Source organism: Somniosus microcephalus, chromosome 22 (assembly GCF_052327205.1).
Source record: "Somniosus microcephalus isolate GS21.2 chromosome 22, FLI_Smic_1.0, whole genome shotgun sequence".
Classification (NCBI taxonomy): Eukaryota; Metazoa; Chordata; class Chondrichthyes; order Squaliformes; family Somniosidae; genus Somniosus; species Somniosus microcephalus.
In genome coordinates this window covers 23,176,459-23,191,438 of record NC_141008.1, presented here as the reverse complement: position 1 = coordinate 23,191,438, position 14,980 = coordinate 23,176,459, and the positions used below count along the sequence as shown (strand labels likewise).

The following is a 14,980-nucleotide window of genomic DNA, read 5'->3' as shown; positions in this document are numbered from 1 at the left end:
GCCGGGTTTATCCCCGCCACATGATTGACAGGCTGGCTTCCAGTTGTGCAGGAAGCGTGGACCAGGAGGCCACAGGACCAAGTCGGTGCTGGGCCCAGGATGGTGGGGGCGCGGAGGGGTCCGATCCCCCAGGGCTGAGTCGTGATCCCCGGGAGGGGAGGGGGATCCGATTCCCTGGGGCTGAGTTACGATCCCCCCAGGGGAGGGTCCAATCCCTGTCCGAGGGGGGGGGGTGTTGTGATCCCTGGGAGTGGGGGGGTCCGATCCCCGACCCTGGAGAGGGGCATGCTGATGGTGGGGGAGCTTGGGGGTCCAGGAGGAAGCACCCCTGCTCCTCTCGGCCCAAAAGGTTTGCTCCTCAAGGCGGAGGCAGCCTCGCTGCAGCGACCGGGAATCCTGGGCCCCAGGATCCTTGGCCGCCTGCAGTAAAACCTGCAAAGCAGGTTAAAGTAGAGACTTCAGGTCTGATTATAATATTTAAATTGCCAACCCGCATCTTGGCCGGCCCCACCCCCGCCCCCACCCCCCCCCCCCGTCCTGCTTGAGTTACAGGTGAAAGTGGGCGGGTTTGAGTCAGGTTTTACCTATTTACAAATTACACTTCCCCCACGCCTCCAACCCACCCGCTTTTACCTGTGAAAATTCCAGCCAGTATCTTTGATCAATGCTGCCACCTTCCTCCTTTTTTCTCCCTTCGCTATCTTTCCTGAATACCTGGTAGCCAGGAATATTAAGTTCCCAATCCTCCCCTTGTTTGAACTCGGTCTCCTTTATTGCCACTATATCACATTCCCATTGTGGTAATTGTGCCTGCAGCTCACCAACCTTATTTATCGCTCCGTGCACTCCAAACCCATCCTAGTCTGCCTCGCATTTCCCCCCAGTCTAGTCCCTCCTATTTCTGAACTATTCTTTACTCTAATGCGGTTTGTCTCTCCCAGTACTCTGTGCACCTTGTTATTCCTCTCTAATGCTTCATAAGATAAGAACAGAAGAAATAGGAGCAGGAGGAGGCCATTCGGCCCCTCGAGCCTGCTTCACCATTCAATAAGATCATGGCTGATCTTCTACCTCAACTCCACCTTCCCGCACTATCCCCATATCCCTTGATTCCCAAAAATGTATTGACCTCTGTCTTGAATATACTCAATGACTGAGCATCCACAGCTCTCTGGGGTAGAGAATTCCAAAGATTTACAACCCTTTGAGTGAAGAAATTTCTCCTCATCTCAGTCCTAAATGGCCGACCCCTTATTCTGAGACTGCGACCCTGTGTTCCAGTTTCCCCAGCCAGGGGAAACATTCTCTCAGCATTAACCCTGCCAAGCCCCTTAAGAATTTTATATGTTTCAATGAGATCACCTCTCATTCTTCTAAACTCTACAGAATATAGGCCTAGTCTACTCAATCCCTCCTCATAGGGCAATCCCCTCATCCCAGGAACCAGTCTGGTGAACCTTCGTTGCACTCCCTTTAAAGCAAGTATGTCTTTCCTTAGGTAAGGAGACCAGAACTGTATAATTGTAGTCAGACTTCTTTACGCTTATACGCTAATCCCTTTGTACCAAAAGCGAACATACCATTTACTTTCCTAATCGCTTGCTGTACCTGCATGTTAACTTTCTGTGACTCATGTACAAGGGTACCCAGGTCCCTCTGAATGCAAACATTTTCCAGTCTCTCACCATTCAAAAAATATTCTGCTTTTTTGTTGTTCCTACCAAAGTGGATAACTTCACACTTCCCCACATTATATTCCATTTGCCATGTTCTTGCCCACTCAGTCAACCTGTCTATATCTCTCTGCAGCCTCTTTGCGTCCTCCTCACAGCTTATTTTCCCACCTAACTTTTTATCATCAGCAAACTTGGATACGTTACACTCAGTCCCTTCATCTAACTCATCAATATAGATTGTAAATAGCTGAGGCCCAAGCACTGATCCTTGCGGTGCCCCACTAGCTACAGCCTGCCAACCCGAAAATGACCTGTTTATTCCTACTCTCTGTTTTCTGTCCATTAACCAATCCTCAATCCATGCTAGTATATTACCCCCAATCCCATGAACCCTAATTTTGTTTAATAACCTCTTGTGTGGTACCTTATCGAATGCCTTCTGAAAATCCAAATTCACCACATCCACTGGTTCCCCCTTATCTATTCTGCTAGTTACAACCTCAAAAAATTCTAACAGATTTGTCAAACATGATTTCCCTTTCATAAATCCGTGTTGACTCTGCCCAACCCTATTATTATTTTCTAAGTGCCCTGTTACCACCTCCTTAATAATAGATTCTAGCATTTTCCCTACTAATGATGTCAGGCTAACTGGTCTGTAGTTCCCCATTTTTTCTCTTCCTCCTTTCTTAAATAGCAGGGTTATGTTTGCTACCTTCCAATCTTTGGGGACTGTGCTAGAACCTAGGGAATTCTGGAATATTAATACCAGTGCATCCACTATCTCTGCAGCTACCTCTTTTAAAACCCTAGGATGCAGGTTGTCAGATCCAGGGGATTTGTCACCACTTAGTTCCATTAAAGTCTCAGTACTATGTCTATACTTATACTGATTTCTTTAAGTTCCTCATTCTCTCTAAACCCTTGGTTCCCCATTATTTCCAGAATGTTTTTTGTGTCTCAAAGTATTTGTTTAATGTCTTTGCCATTTCAGCCTGGTGCCGCACCCCCTGCCAAAATAGATTTAAGGTGAGTGATGTTAGTCCGGTTCTGGTCACCGCACTTTAGGAAGGATGTGAAGGCCCTTGAGAGGGTGCAGAGGAGATTTACCAGAATGGTTCCGGGGATGGGGGATCTTAGCTACAAGGACAGGTTGGAGAAGCTGGATTTGTTTTCATTAGAACAAAGGAGGTTGAGGGGTGATTTGATAGAGGTGTACTAGATTATGATGGGTTTGGATAGGCTAGACGGGGAAAGGCTGTTCCCACTAGTTGATGGTACAAGGACTAGGGGACACAGATTTAAGGTTTTGGGCAAGAGATACAGGAGGGATTTGAGGAAAAACTTTTTACGCAGCAAGTGGTGATGACCTGGAACTCGCTGCCGACGGAAGTGGTGGAAGCGGAGACACTCAATGTTTTCAAGGGGAGACTGGATAGGCACTTGAGGGAAATAAACTTGCAGGGCTACGGGGATAGAGCGGGGGAATGGGACTGACTGGATTGCTCTACAGAGAGCTGGCACGGACTCGATGGGCCAAAAGGCCTCCTTCTGTGCCGTGATGACTCTATGAATGAAGCACTTTCCCATTTGGGGCACTCAGTGTTAGCAGTAAGCACTCCAGGTCAGGTTTAACATAGCTAGATGGAGAGTAAAACTCCTTCTATCTTGCTCAATAATATGTCTCAGCACCAACCTCAGGATCACCCCCGACTGCACCAGTGTGGTATTTTCTATTACCCACACCAGCCATCTGTGGCCTGTTTCAGTGAGATTGCCCATGTAGTGCTAGTTTTGTATCATGTGCTCACACCAGCATAGAATGGATTGAGACTGCCCAAAACCCATGTCATGTAGGACCTCTGCAAGTAGTAGCATAAGAACATAAGAAATAGGAGTAGGAGTGGGCCATTCGGCCCTTCGAGCCTGCTCCACTATTCAATGAGATCATGGCTGATCTTCTGCCTCAACTCCATTCATCGGCCCTATCGCCATATCCCTTGATGCCCTTACTAGTCAGAAATCTATTGACTTCTGTTTTGAATATACCCAATGACTGAGCCTCCACAACCCTTCTGGGGTAGAGAATTCCAAAGATTCACCACCTTCTGTGTGAAGAAATTTCTTCTCATCTTAGTCCTGAATGGTCTACCCTTTATCCTGAGGCTGTGGCCCCTGGTTCTAGACTCCCCAGCCAAGGGAAACATTCTCCCAGCATCCATCCTATCAAGCCCTGTAATAATTTTGTATGCTTCAATGAGATCCCCTCTCATTCTTCTGAATTCAAGAGAATACAGGCCTAGTTTACTCAATCACTTCTCATACGACAGTCCCGCCATCCCAGGAATCAATCTCGTGAACCTTCGTTGCACTCCCTCTATGGCAAGTATATCCTTCCTTAGGTAAGGAGACCAAAATTTTACATAGTACTCCAGGTGTGGTCTCATCAAGGCCCTATATAATTGGAGTAAGACTTCTTTACTCCTGTACTCAAATCCTCTTGTAATGAAGGCCAGCATACCATTTGCCTTCCTAATGGCTTGCTTCACCTGCACATTCACTTTCAGTGACCCATGTACAAGGACACCCAGGTCCCTTTGAGCATCTGCATTCCCCAATCTTTCACCATTTAGGAAATACTCTGTCTTTCTGTTTTTTCTACCAGCGAGAGGAAATCTTCACCCGAGTTGGATGTGAATCCAGGGCCCAGTGTTAAATGGACAGCGTGCAAACCCACTGTGCTGCCCAGTTCCCTGGAAAAAAAAGCTGTTATACCAAATTTTTTAATTGATCACAAACAGTTAATATATTAAAATATTAGGTTTGACATTTGCATATAATTTATCCTTCTGAAATGTAAGTTGTATTAGTGTTTGATGGACATGTGATTGAATAAATAAAGGCTCAGCTACAAGTGAGAGATGGGCGAGACTCAAAGAGCCACACACAACACATCAATGTCAGGAACCAGACTGATTTATAAGATCCGAAACTCCTCACCTGCCACAATATACCCTTCCTCCTACAGCCTTTTAAATCCAAATGTCACCTGACACTAATTATTGATTGATCTCATCTGTGGTGTCCTGCTCTCTGGACCTTGGCTCTTCACATAAGTTTGTAAATCAAGGGAAAAAAATCCAACCCAATTAAATCGGACACCCTCACCTGTCAATCAAGCAAATAAATGTAAGCACTTGTAAAGCACTGAGGCTCATAAAGAAAGACTTACATTTCTATAGTGCCTTTCACGACCACCGGACGTCTCAAAGCGCTTTACAGCCAATGAAGTACTTTTTGAAGTGGAGCCACTGCTGCAATGTGGGAAATGTGGCAGCCAAGTTGCATACAGCAAGCTCCCACAAATAGCAATGTGATAATGACCAGATAATCTGTTCTTGTTATGTTGATTGAGGGATAAATATTGGCCAGGACACCGGGGATAACTCCCCTGCTCTTCTCCAAAATAGTGCCATTGGATCTTTGACATCCACCCGAGGGAGCAGACAGGGCCTCGGTTTAACGTCTCATCCGCAAGGCTGCACCTCTGACAGTGCAGCACTCCCTCAGCACCCTCCTGGAGTGTCAGCCTAGAGTTTGTGCTCAAGTCCCTGGAGTGAGACTTGAACCCACAACCTTCTGACTCAGAGGTGAGTGTGCCACCCACTGAGCCACAGATGACAAGCCTAGAAGTCACTGTTGGTGATATTAGTGAACAATTAACATGCTTTCCTGTCTCTTGGGAATGGAAAGCTCCAGGTATGTTTATATCATAGAGGGGCACCTGCTTTTTAAAAAATACTCATATTCAGGATATCGGTATCGCTGGCAAGGCCACCATTTATTGTCCATCCCTAGTTGCCCTTGAGGAGGTGGTGGTGAGCCTTCATCCTGAACTGCTGCAGTCCATGAGGTGAAGGTACTCCCACAATGCTGTTGGATAGGGAGTTCCATGATTGTGTCCATATTTGGACGAAGGCTGTAATGAAGTTTGGAGCTGAGTGGTCCTGGCAGAACGCAAACTGAGCATCGGTGAGCAAGTGTCGCTTGATAGTGTGCTATTGGCTCCTTCCATCACTTTGCTGATGATTAAGAGTAGGCTGATGGAGTGCTAATTGGCCGGGTTGGATTTGTCCTGCTTTTTGTGTGCAGGACATACCTGGGCAATTGTCCACATTGTCAGGTAGATGCCAGTGATGTAGCTGCACAGGGACAGCTTGGCTAGAGGCGTAGCTAGATCTGGAGCACAGGTCTTCAGCACTGCAACAGGAATGTTGTCTGGGCCCATAGCCTTTGCTGTATCCAGTGTGCTCAGCCGTTTCCTGATATCATGTGGAATGAATCGAATTGGTTGAAGACTGGCATCTGTGATGGTGAGAACCAATACCCCCATAAGCTGCACTGCCTCCTGTGTAGCCAGCCTCTCCACAATGCGCGGCTCATTCAAATTTTTGCGCATGCGCGGGATCTACAATATAAAAACCGGTGAGTGGCCTGTGTGGGACCTTGCAGATGACTGCATGACTACACAGCTTAGTGGGAACCTCAGGAGGAAGCTAAGATCATCCACTCGGCACTTCTGACTGAAGATGGTTGCCATTGTCTTTTGCACTACTGAAGGTAAGAGATGAAAAAGAGTCCTGGGGTTAATAGTTGATAACTTGTTAAAGAAGAACAAGCATGCCTATCAGGAAGGCAAAGAGGGTTTTAGGCTGTATCACTAGGAAAATCACATGCAAAACATAAAGCTTTGTACTTGGGCTATAGGAGTCTTTGATACACCAGTAATTGGAGTGCTGTATCCAGTTTTGGTCCTGCACCTAGTGGGAGATGTTGTCGGTCTACAGAAGGTGTAAAGGAACAAGACCGGTTATAAGGATAGGTCGACAAGAGTTGGAGCTATTTTACAGAAATGCAGGTTTGGGGTGGGGGATATGAGATTTTTGAAATGAATAAGGGATTAGTAAATAAAAATGAGGAAATGGCAGACATGTTGAATAATTGCTTTGCGTCAGTATTTACAGTAGAGGAAGAGGATAGCATGCCGGAAATCCCAAGGATATTGAATCAGTGACAGGGACTCACCAAAATTTACGTAAGCAAAGTAACAGTAATGAAGAAAATAATGGCACTAAAAAGCAACAAATCCCCAGGACCAGATGGTTTCCATCCAAGGGTTTTAAAGGAAGTAGGTGAGAACATTGCAGATGCCCTAACTGTCATCTTCCAAAGTTCTCTCGATTCATGAACCGTTCCTTTAGATTGGAAAATTGCACGTCACTCTGCTATTTAAGAAAGGTGAGAGAGGGAAACCAGGGAATTATAGACCAGTTAGCCTAACATCTGTTGTCGGGAAATTACTAGTCTATAATTAAGGACAGAGTGACTGAACATCTTGAAAATTTTCAGCTGAGAGCCTGCATAGATTTGTGAAATTATGCCTGACAAACCTGACTGAATGTTTTGAAGAGGTGACTAAAGTAATGGACAGGGGAATGTCTATGGATGTTATTTATATGGACTTTCAGAAGGCATTCGATAAAGTCCCTCATAAGAGACTGTTATCTAAAGTTGAAGCTCATGGAATTGAAGGTAAATTATTGACCTGGTTAGGAAACTGGCTGAGCGGAAGGAGACAGAGTAGGGATAATGGGCAGGTACTCTAATCGGCAGGATGTGACTAGTGGTGTCCCACAGGGATCTGTGTTGGGGCCTCAACTATTCACCGTATTTATTAACAACTTAGATGATGGGGTAGAGAGCCACATATCCAAGTTTGCCGATGACACAAAGAATGACGGCATTGTAAGAAGTGTAGATGGAAGCATAAAATTACAGAGACATTAATAGATTAAGTGAATTGTGCAAAACTGTGGCAGCAAATGGATTTCAATGTAGGCAAGTGTGAGGTCATCCACTTTGGACCAAAAAAGGATAGATCAGGGTACTTTCTAAATGGTGAACAGCTAGAAACAGTGGAGGTCCAAAGAGACTTAGGGGTTCATGTACATAGGTCATTAAAATGTCATGGACACGTGCAAAATAAAATCAAAAAGGCTAATGGAATGCTGGCCTTTAAATCTAAATCTAGAGGGGTAGAGTACAAGGGGTTAGAAATCATAGACCACACCTGGAGCACCGTGAGCAGTTCTGGGCACCACACCTAAGGAAGGATATATTGGCCTTGGAGGGAGTGCAGCGTAGGTTTACCAGAATGATACCCAGACTTCAAGGGTTAAATTACGAGGTGAGATTACAGAAACTAGGGTTGTATTCCCTGGAATTTAGAAGGTTAAAGGGTGTTTTGATTGAAGTTTTCACGATATTAAGAGGAAGAGGTAGATAGAGAGAAACTATTTCTGTTGGTTGGGGAATCTAGGACTAGGGGACGTAGTCTAAAAATTAGAGCTAGGCCTTTGAGGAGTGAAATTAGGAAACACTTCTACATGCAAAGGATGGTAGAAGTTTGGAGTTCTCTTCTGCAAATGGCAGTTGATACTAGGTCAATTGTTAATTTTAAATTGATAGGTTTTTTGTTAACCAAAGATATTAAGGGATATGGGGCAAAGGCGGGTATGTGGAGTTAGGTCACAGATTAGCCATGATCTCATTGAATGGCAGAACAGGCTTGAGAGGCTAAGTGGCCTGCTCCGGTTCCTATGGTTACAGCTTGGTTGGATAGGTTATTTGAAATGGATAAGGGTGGTAAGACCAAAGGGCATACATATGAATTCTATAGGCCAATAGTTAGGTTATATGTCAGGAAATATTTATTTTCACAGTCAGTGTTCTCTGGATCTGATTATCAAAACATCTGGTAACTAGGGTTGTGAAGGGGTGGAAAGCTTCCGGTAAATTTCCAGAAATTTTCCACGGGAAGTTTAGCTTGGGAATTTTGCCCAAAAAAGCACATGCTAGCATAATATTGTTTTTTTTTGTATTCCTTTCATTTCTTTTCCACAGGTCCTCTCTTAAAATTACTAACAGAGATGGTATCTTAATTATTAAGGAATTTCTTAATCAATATATGTTTATCTTCTTACTTGGCTTGTTTTAATAATTACAAGTTTTGTGTGTGACTGTGAACAAATGTGTCCTGATTGGTTGGATGAGTGGATGAGCGATTAGCTCCCTCTATTGGTGATGTAGCATCATGCATGCACAGGTCATGCTTCCATCAACGACAAAGAACAAGAACACCACACTGAAGCTGCCCAGCAACACTAGATGGGGTGGCATTGTCATAATGTACAACAGCCTTCTGGAGGGTAAGAAATCACTGCAAGAAATGGCAATATCCCAGTCTGGGATATGGAAACCACCATCAAGAAAATACTGCTGGATGATGTGTTTTGGGAGAGAGTGGTTAGCAGCCTTAAACTACTCTCACCAGTAGCATCTGCAATTGCTCAGGTTGAAGGAAATGACGCTGTCTTGTCAGATGTTCTCAGGCTTTTTGCTGATTTAAAAGAACAAATCAGCATTGCCCTACCCACATCCCTGCTGCTCAAAGCAGAGGAGAAGGCAATTGTTCAATTCATACAGACGCGTCAAGAATTTTGTGTCAAGCCGATTCATGCTGCAGCATACATGCTGGACCCAAAGCATGTTGGGAAACCAATACTTTCTGGAGAACAGATCAACAGCGCTTACAGTGTGATTTCTACCCTCTCACGCCACCTCAATCTGGACGTGGGCAAAGTTCTGGGAAGTCTGGCAAAGTTCTCTACCAAGCAAGGTCTTTGGAATGGGGACGGGATATGGGAATCATGCAAGCATATCAGTGCACATACCTGGTGGAAGGGACTTTGTGCATCTGAGGCCCTGTCCCCCATTGCATCGGTGATGCTCCAAATCCCTTCATCAGCGGCCTCTGAACGAAACTGGTCACTTTTTGGGAATACGCATACAAAGGTGCGCAACAGGCTGACTAACAAGAGAGTGAAGAAACTGGTGGCTATCTGGGCGAACCTACAACTTATTGAGCCAGATACAGAAGTGTCCACCACAAAGCTAGACAGTAACACAGAGGAGGAAATGGACACATCAGAGCCAGAGTATCAGGAGGAGCAATGATGAGTAGAAGACTCAGAAGACTCATGAGTAGAAGACTCAAAAGGACAAAATAAGGACAAATTACAGGCTAAATAAGCCGACGCTCTTTTTATTTTATTTTAGATGGGTCTTTTTTGTGGGGGTTCAATAAAGTTCAAAATGATAACCTAAATAAAGTTTTGAAAGCCTGTTTTTATTTGTATGGAACAGTATGTCTATTTTGATGACAAAGATAATATAAGGATCAGAGGCAAAAACCATCAGTGTGCAAAAAAACTCAAAATTCCCCAAATTCCCATAAATTCCCAAAAATTCCCATGGAAAGTTTCCTCTTTTAAAAATTCCTGGAATTTTGCAACCCTACTGGTAGCCATGGATTTGCTGCAGTCCTTTACAAGGGAACTCGACAAGTTCCTGGGAGAAAAGGGCATTTCCATTTATAGTTGGATAATTCTATATGTAATTGGATATATACTTGAAAAGGAAAAATTTGCAGAGCTATGGGGAAAGAGCGGGGGAGTGGAACTAATTAGATAGATCTTTCAATTCCTTCCATACTGTATAATTCTATAGGATCATTAGTGGTTGGTTGTGGTTGCAAGGCCTTATGGGCGCCACATTTGCCGTAGAAATCTGAAGAGGAATTTCCCAGTTTTTCTTGAATTGGCCACTTTTTTTCTTGTCTCTCCCAGTGTGAAGGAATAAACCAAATAGCCTATTCAGAAAAATACATTATCTTATGAAAGAACTCTGGCCTTATTAAAACATGACAAACTGGGTTTGGAAATTTAGAAGTTTAACTGTGAAATAGCTATGAAAGAATTCTGGCTATTGAGATAAGACAGTTGTTGACCCTGAATAAATAACCTTATTGAAACAGAAGGTGCATGGCTCCGACAAGCTGATCTTTTGGGAACAAAACAATGGTCCGCCATGGATAAGGTGTTCTAATTTAAACTTTGTAAAGATGGCACATAAAGTAAAGAACACCTGCCATTCACACCATTCTATATGGTGACCCCAGAACACCTGGAGATGAGACAAGATTCTGGAATGCTACAAGCTGATGTAGCAGTGAGAATTGCAGAGGTCGGCAGAAAGATAAATAGGGCTAATTAACTTGGGTCAGCAGAAACTTTAAAGGAAATAGCACTGAAAAAGGGTATAAATATTGAAGTCTCAAATGGGATATCAGACTCGCTTTAATCGGGCAAAGCGATTCTTGACTACAGAGGCGGCTCTGTGGTCTCCAACTCTTTGTGCCTCGGGGTACAAAGGTATTTGATATTGATGGATATTCTGTATAGAAAACTTTAAGAACTGTAATACTGTAGCGAAGTTAAGATTTAAAAGTAAGATTCTCTGTTAATAATAAAATAGTATTTTTTCTCTTTTTATAACTGTTAACGTTGCGATTGACTGATTCGCCAACTGTAAATTACATGTCGGTTCTTTTAATAAATCTCTATATTTTTAGAATTGTCTCACATAAGTCTTCTGTATCAATAACTCACAAACTCAATCTCTGTACACTCTTTGGTGAAGAGTTACAGAATTCTGAGGGAGTTTTCCGGACCCTCATAATATCCAGGATGTTACAGTCTAGCTAAACTTATTAAAAGCGCTATCTGGAGGATGGTAACATTCTCGGGTTGTTCCTTTCCCTTAGGGAGAGATAGCCCGGACCTTTAGACCCGATTAATCGTCTTTAGGATTCGGCTACCTCAAACTTTAGTTGAAAGTGAATGTCTGAGAAATACGCCTGATCCGGGATAGAAGGGGCTAGGACTAGTAAATATCCTTTCACCAGGAGATCGTCTGGTTAGGTGTACTTAGTTGCACAGTGTTTGAATGGGAGGCGGGCTTGATGGTCTAATCGCACTCTTCTTTTTGTATGCTATTTTAAAAGACGTTAACTCATTAATTTTAATTAAGTTAATACATCCTTTAAATAATGGACAGAGGAATGTCATACAAACATGTTCAGTGTCCATCAACAATATCACCACCAGTAATTTCTAGGCTTTGATCTTTCTCGACATTAGTTTTTTTTATTGATTTTCTCAGTCTGTCTTTACGCAGGATTACATTACACCTAACAATTAATCTGTCCCAATATCAGTTTACACCTACAGCCTGTGATACACAACAAGGTAATGGTATGTGTCAGCTGTGGCTCAGTTGGTAGCACTCTCATCTCTGAGTCAGAAGGTTGTGGGTTCAAGTCCCACTCGAGACTTGAGCACAAAAATCTAGGCCGACACTCCAGTGCAGTGCTGAGGGAGTGCTGCACGGTCAGAGGTGCCGTCTTTCAGATTAGACATTAAACCGAGGCTCTGTCTGCTCTCTCAGGTGGATGTAAAAGATCCCATGGCACTATTTCGAAGAAGAGCTGGGGAGTTTTCCCCGGTGTCCTGGCCAATATTTATCCCTCAATAAACATAACAAAAACAGATTTATCTGGTCATTATCACATTGCTGTTTGTGGGAGTTTGCTGTGCGCAAATTGCCTGCTGCGTTTCCCACATTACAACAGTGACTACACTTAAAAAAAAAAGTACTTAATTGGCTGTAAAGCACTTGGGACGTCTGGTGGTCGTGAAAGGCGCTATATAAATGCAGGTCTTTCTTTCTTTACCAGGTCTTATTGCCTGACCAGTATGAATAGATTGTAAAGCCTTCCTCTCGTGCCAGGAGAAAGAAACAACATGACGCCAAAAAAGACCAAACTCTTCAGCACCCATTGGGAGAGGGTTGATGGGCAAGGAAAGACTGGATCACACCCTGACCGCAAATTTCTGGGTCAGTCAGATGTCTGACATGCAAAGGACCCCATCGCCATGTTTAAAGAGTCTCCAAGACAAGCTACTGAGAAATGTTTACCTGTAGAATTTCTGTTTTCCCCAATAAAGTGCTCCCACTGGAACATGCCACACTTAACCAAATCCAGGCAACTTGGGTGTAGGTTTGCAGAGCCGAGGTTTAGTGTGCACAGGGGTTACTGCTGAAGTTCAACCAGCTAAAACCATGCAGCTTACAAATACACAGCAACAACAACTTGTATTTATATAGCGCCTTTAACGTAGTAAAACGTCCCAAGGAGTATTTTAGGACAAAAAAAAAATTTGACACCGATCCACATAAGGATAAATTAGGGCAGGTGACCAAAAGCTTGGTCAAAGAGGTAGGTTTTAAGGAGCATCTTAAAGGAGGAAAGGTAGCGAGGCGGACAGGTTTAGGCAGGGAATTCCAGAGCTTAGGGCCCAGGCAACAGAAGGCACGGCCACCAATGGTTGAGCGATTATAATCTGGGATCCTCAAGAGGGCAGAATATGAGGAGCGCAGATAGCACTGTGTACTCTCCGCTGTTTGTCCAGCCAGGATCACTCGATCTGTTATGGTAGAGCCTTGCAGGGTTATCTAAAGCTGAATGGGAAGAATCTCTGCCCCTGGTGACAGAGTAACCCCTCCAGGTTCCATTAGTGCTGATCAATTACCAGCACTAATTGATCAGTAACAGCAGGGCCTATCTGGTTCACATCTATTACCAATTCTGCCAGAGACGGTTGACGTGGTTCTGAACTTTCATTACCGGGTGTGTCATCTTGGAGCCATCGTGATGACGAAGAGACCAAAAGAATAATGACCCAACCCAACGCCACCCTCAAAAGGCTGGGTAGCCCCTGTACACCTCTGCCCAGGTCCCCTGCTGCGATCACTGTCAACAAAAGACCCTAATCCTGAACAGTGTAACATTACTATCCCAGTACGTACAGTCAAGCTACCATCCCCATTGTATCATGTATGCAAATCTCATAAGCACAAAATAAATCAAGAAAAATGTACAACTGCACCAATTCCAATTAGTTAAATTAAAAATTAATATCAATATATCGCATCATTTAGGAAATCACGGAAGCACTGTACCACATATTGCAGCCGGCAAGACTCCAATACTTATCAAAACCATAAATGCCATATCCAGTCCAGCCAGCCTGGCCCAGCGAAAGGCCGCTTTCCGTTGTACAGCCATCAGCAGAAAGAAATGACTTGAAAATCCGATTTTTAGAACACGACCCGTTGTGCACAGTTTCTGCTGGTTAATGATTACAGTCGGACCAGATTTTCTGATCGAATGCCAGCCATTTTCTAGAATGTTTTCTTTGATGTTTGTTTTGCTGTTAAAACACTACTCATTAATCAAACTGCACAGGGTGGCGGTGGGGAAGTGGAGCTTGGTTGTGTGACTTCTGGTACCCTCTCTACATCAAATAATGCACGGTTCAACAAAACACTTTCCTTTGACCAGAACAGGTCAAATATCTCCCTCCCTACAGAGGGAGGGCTTTCTGAATAGCTCTGTCCTGTTGGGGGAGAGTTGCACTGTGACATTCTTCCCCGGGGTAGGGAAGGACACTGCTATCTATGCAGGGAGCAGGGAGGGAGGGAGGCAGGCGAAGTTCAGGGGTTGGGGAACCTATGCTGCTCTCGCATATCTCCTGGCTGTTGCCTAAAGAACAGCATCAGAGACTGCAAGGTTCAGGCTACCTGTTAAAGAGACTGCTGTATGGCTGTATGGGAAGTGGGGTCCTTAGGTGGTTTGGAGAGTAGACGCTGGCCCTGAAATTGCTCAGTTGCTCTGGTGGACTCTAGCTGTAAATTTGGCAGGGATCTGGTGGAAAGGCTGAAAACTCGGTCAGTACCTGGATGTCGTAGCCCGGCCATAAGGCTAGAGTCTCAGGAATTGTGTTGTCGGGGCAGCCTATTCCGCCTGTCCCTACGAGGCCAGAGATGGAGGTGGGACAAGAGGCGAGGACTCCCTAGGTCTGTATTTCCTGTGCTCCAGCCATCTGTTGGGAACTGGTGTAGCATTCAGGTTGCGAACTCTGGACATATTCCTGGAGGAATTATCACATGACTGCCAAACTCCCTGCCCCCACACTCTCGCCATTGGTTGCCCAACACGCCCACACTTGTGACGCACAGCCCTTTCCAGCCAATCTTCATTACCCGATTGGATGGTTCATGACTGTCAGTCAAACAACCTTTTTTCCCAGGCCCAATATTTTTATATCTAATAAACAAGTGTTCAAAGAATTTTTTTAAAAACACAACTTTTAACACTCCTCTGATTTTTCTCCTGAGTTTCTCGCAACAGTGTCCTGGAGTTTAATCATTAATTTCTGGCAACTCCAGGGCAGCTCCCGAGAGGTGCCAATCCTCCGTGGCACCAGCGCAGGTACAATTGG

At 44.3% G+C, this 14,980-nt stretch overlaps 1 protein-coding gene across 4 annotated transcripts in view; it reads right to left on the bottom strand.

Annotated features, from left to right (window-relative positions):
* Nucleotides 1–13,821, bottom strand: part of LOC147102105 (complement factor B-like) — a 110,871-nt gene extending 97,050 nt beyond the window's left edge. For 2 of the 4 annotated variants that reach the window (XM_085964317.1, XM_085964318.1), the window contains exon 1: nucleotides 13,659–13,821. In XM_085964317.1, the coding sequence (XP_085820443.1) occupies nucleotides 13,659–13,764 (106 nt within the window). In that variant the 5' untranslated portion in view covers nucleotides 13,765–13,821. The remainder of the gene's footprint in view (nucleotides 1–13,658) is intronic. The other 2 variants (XM_085964316.1, XM_085964319.1) reach the window with 2 other exon arrangements.
* Nucleotides 13,822–14,980: the final 1,159 nt, after the last annotated feature.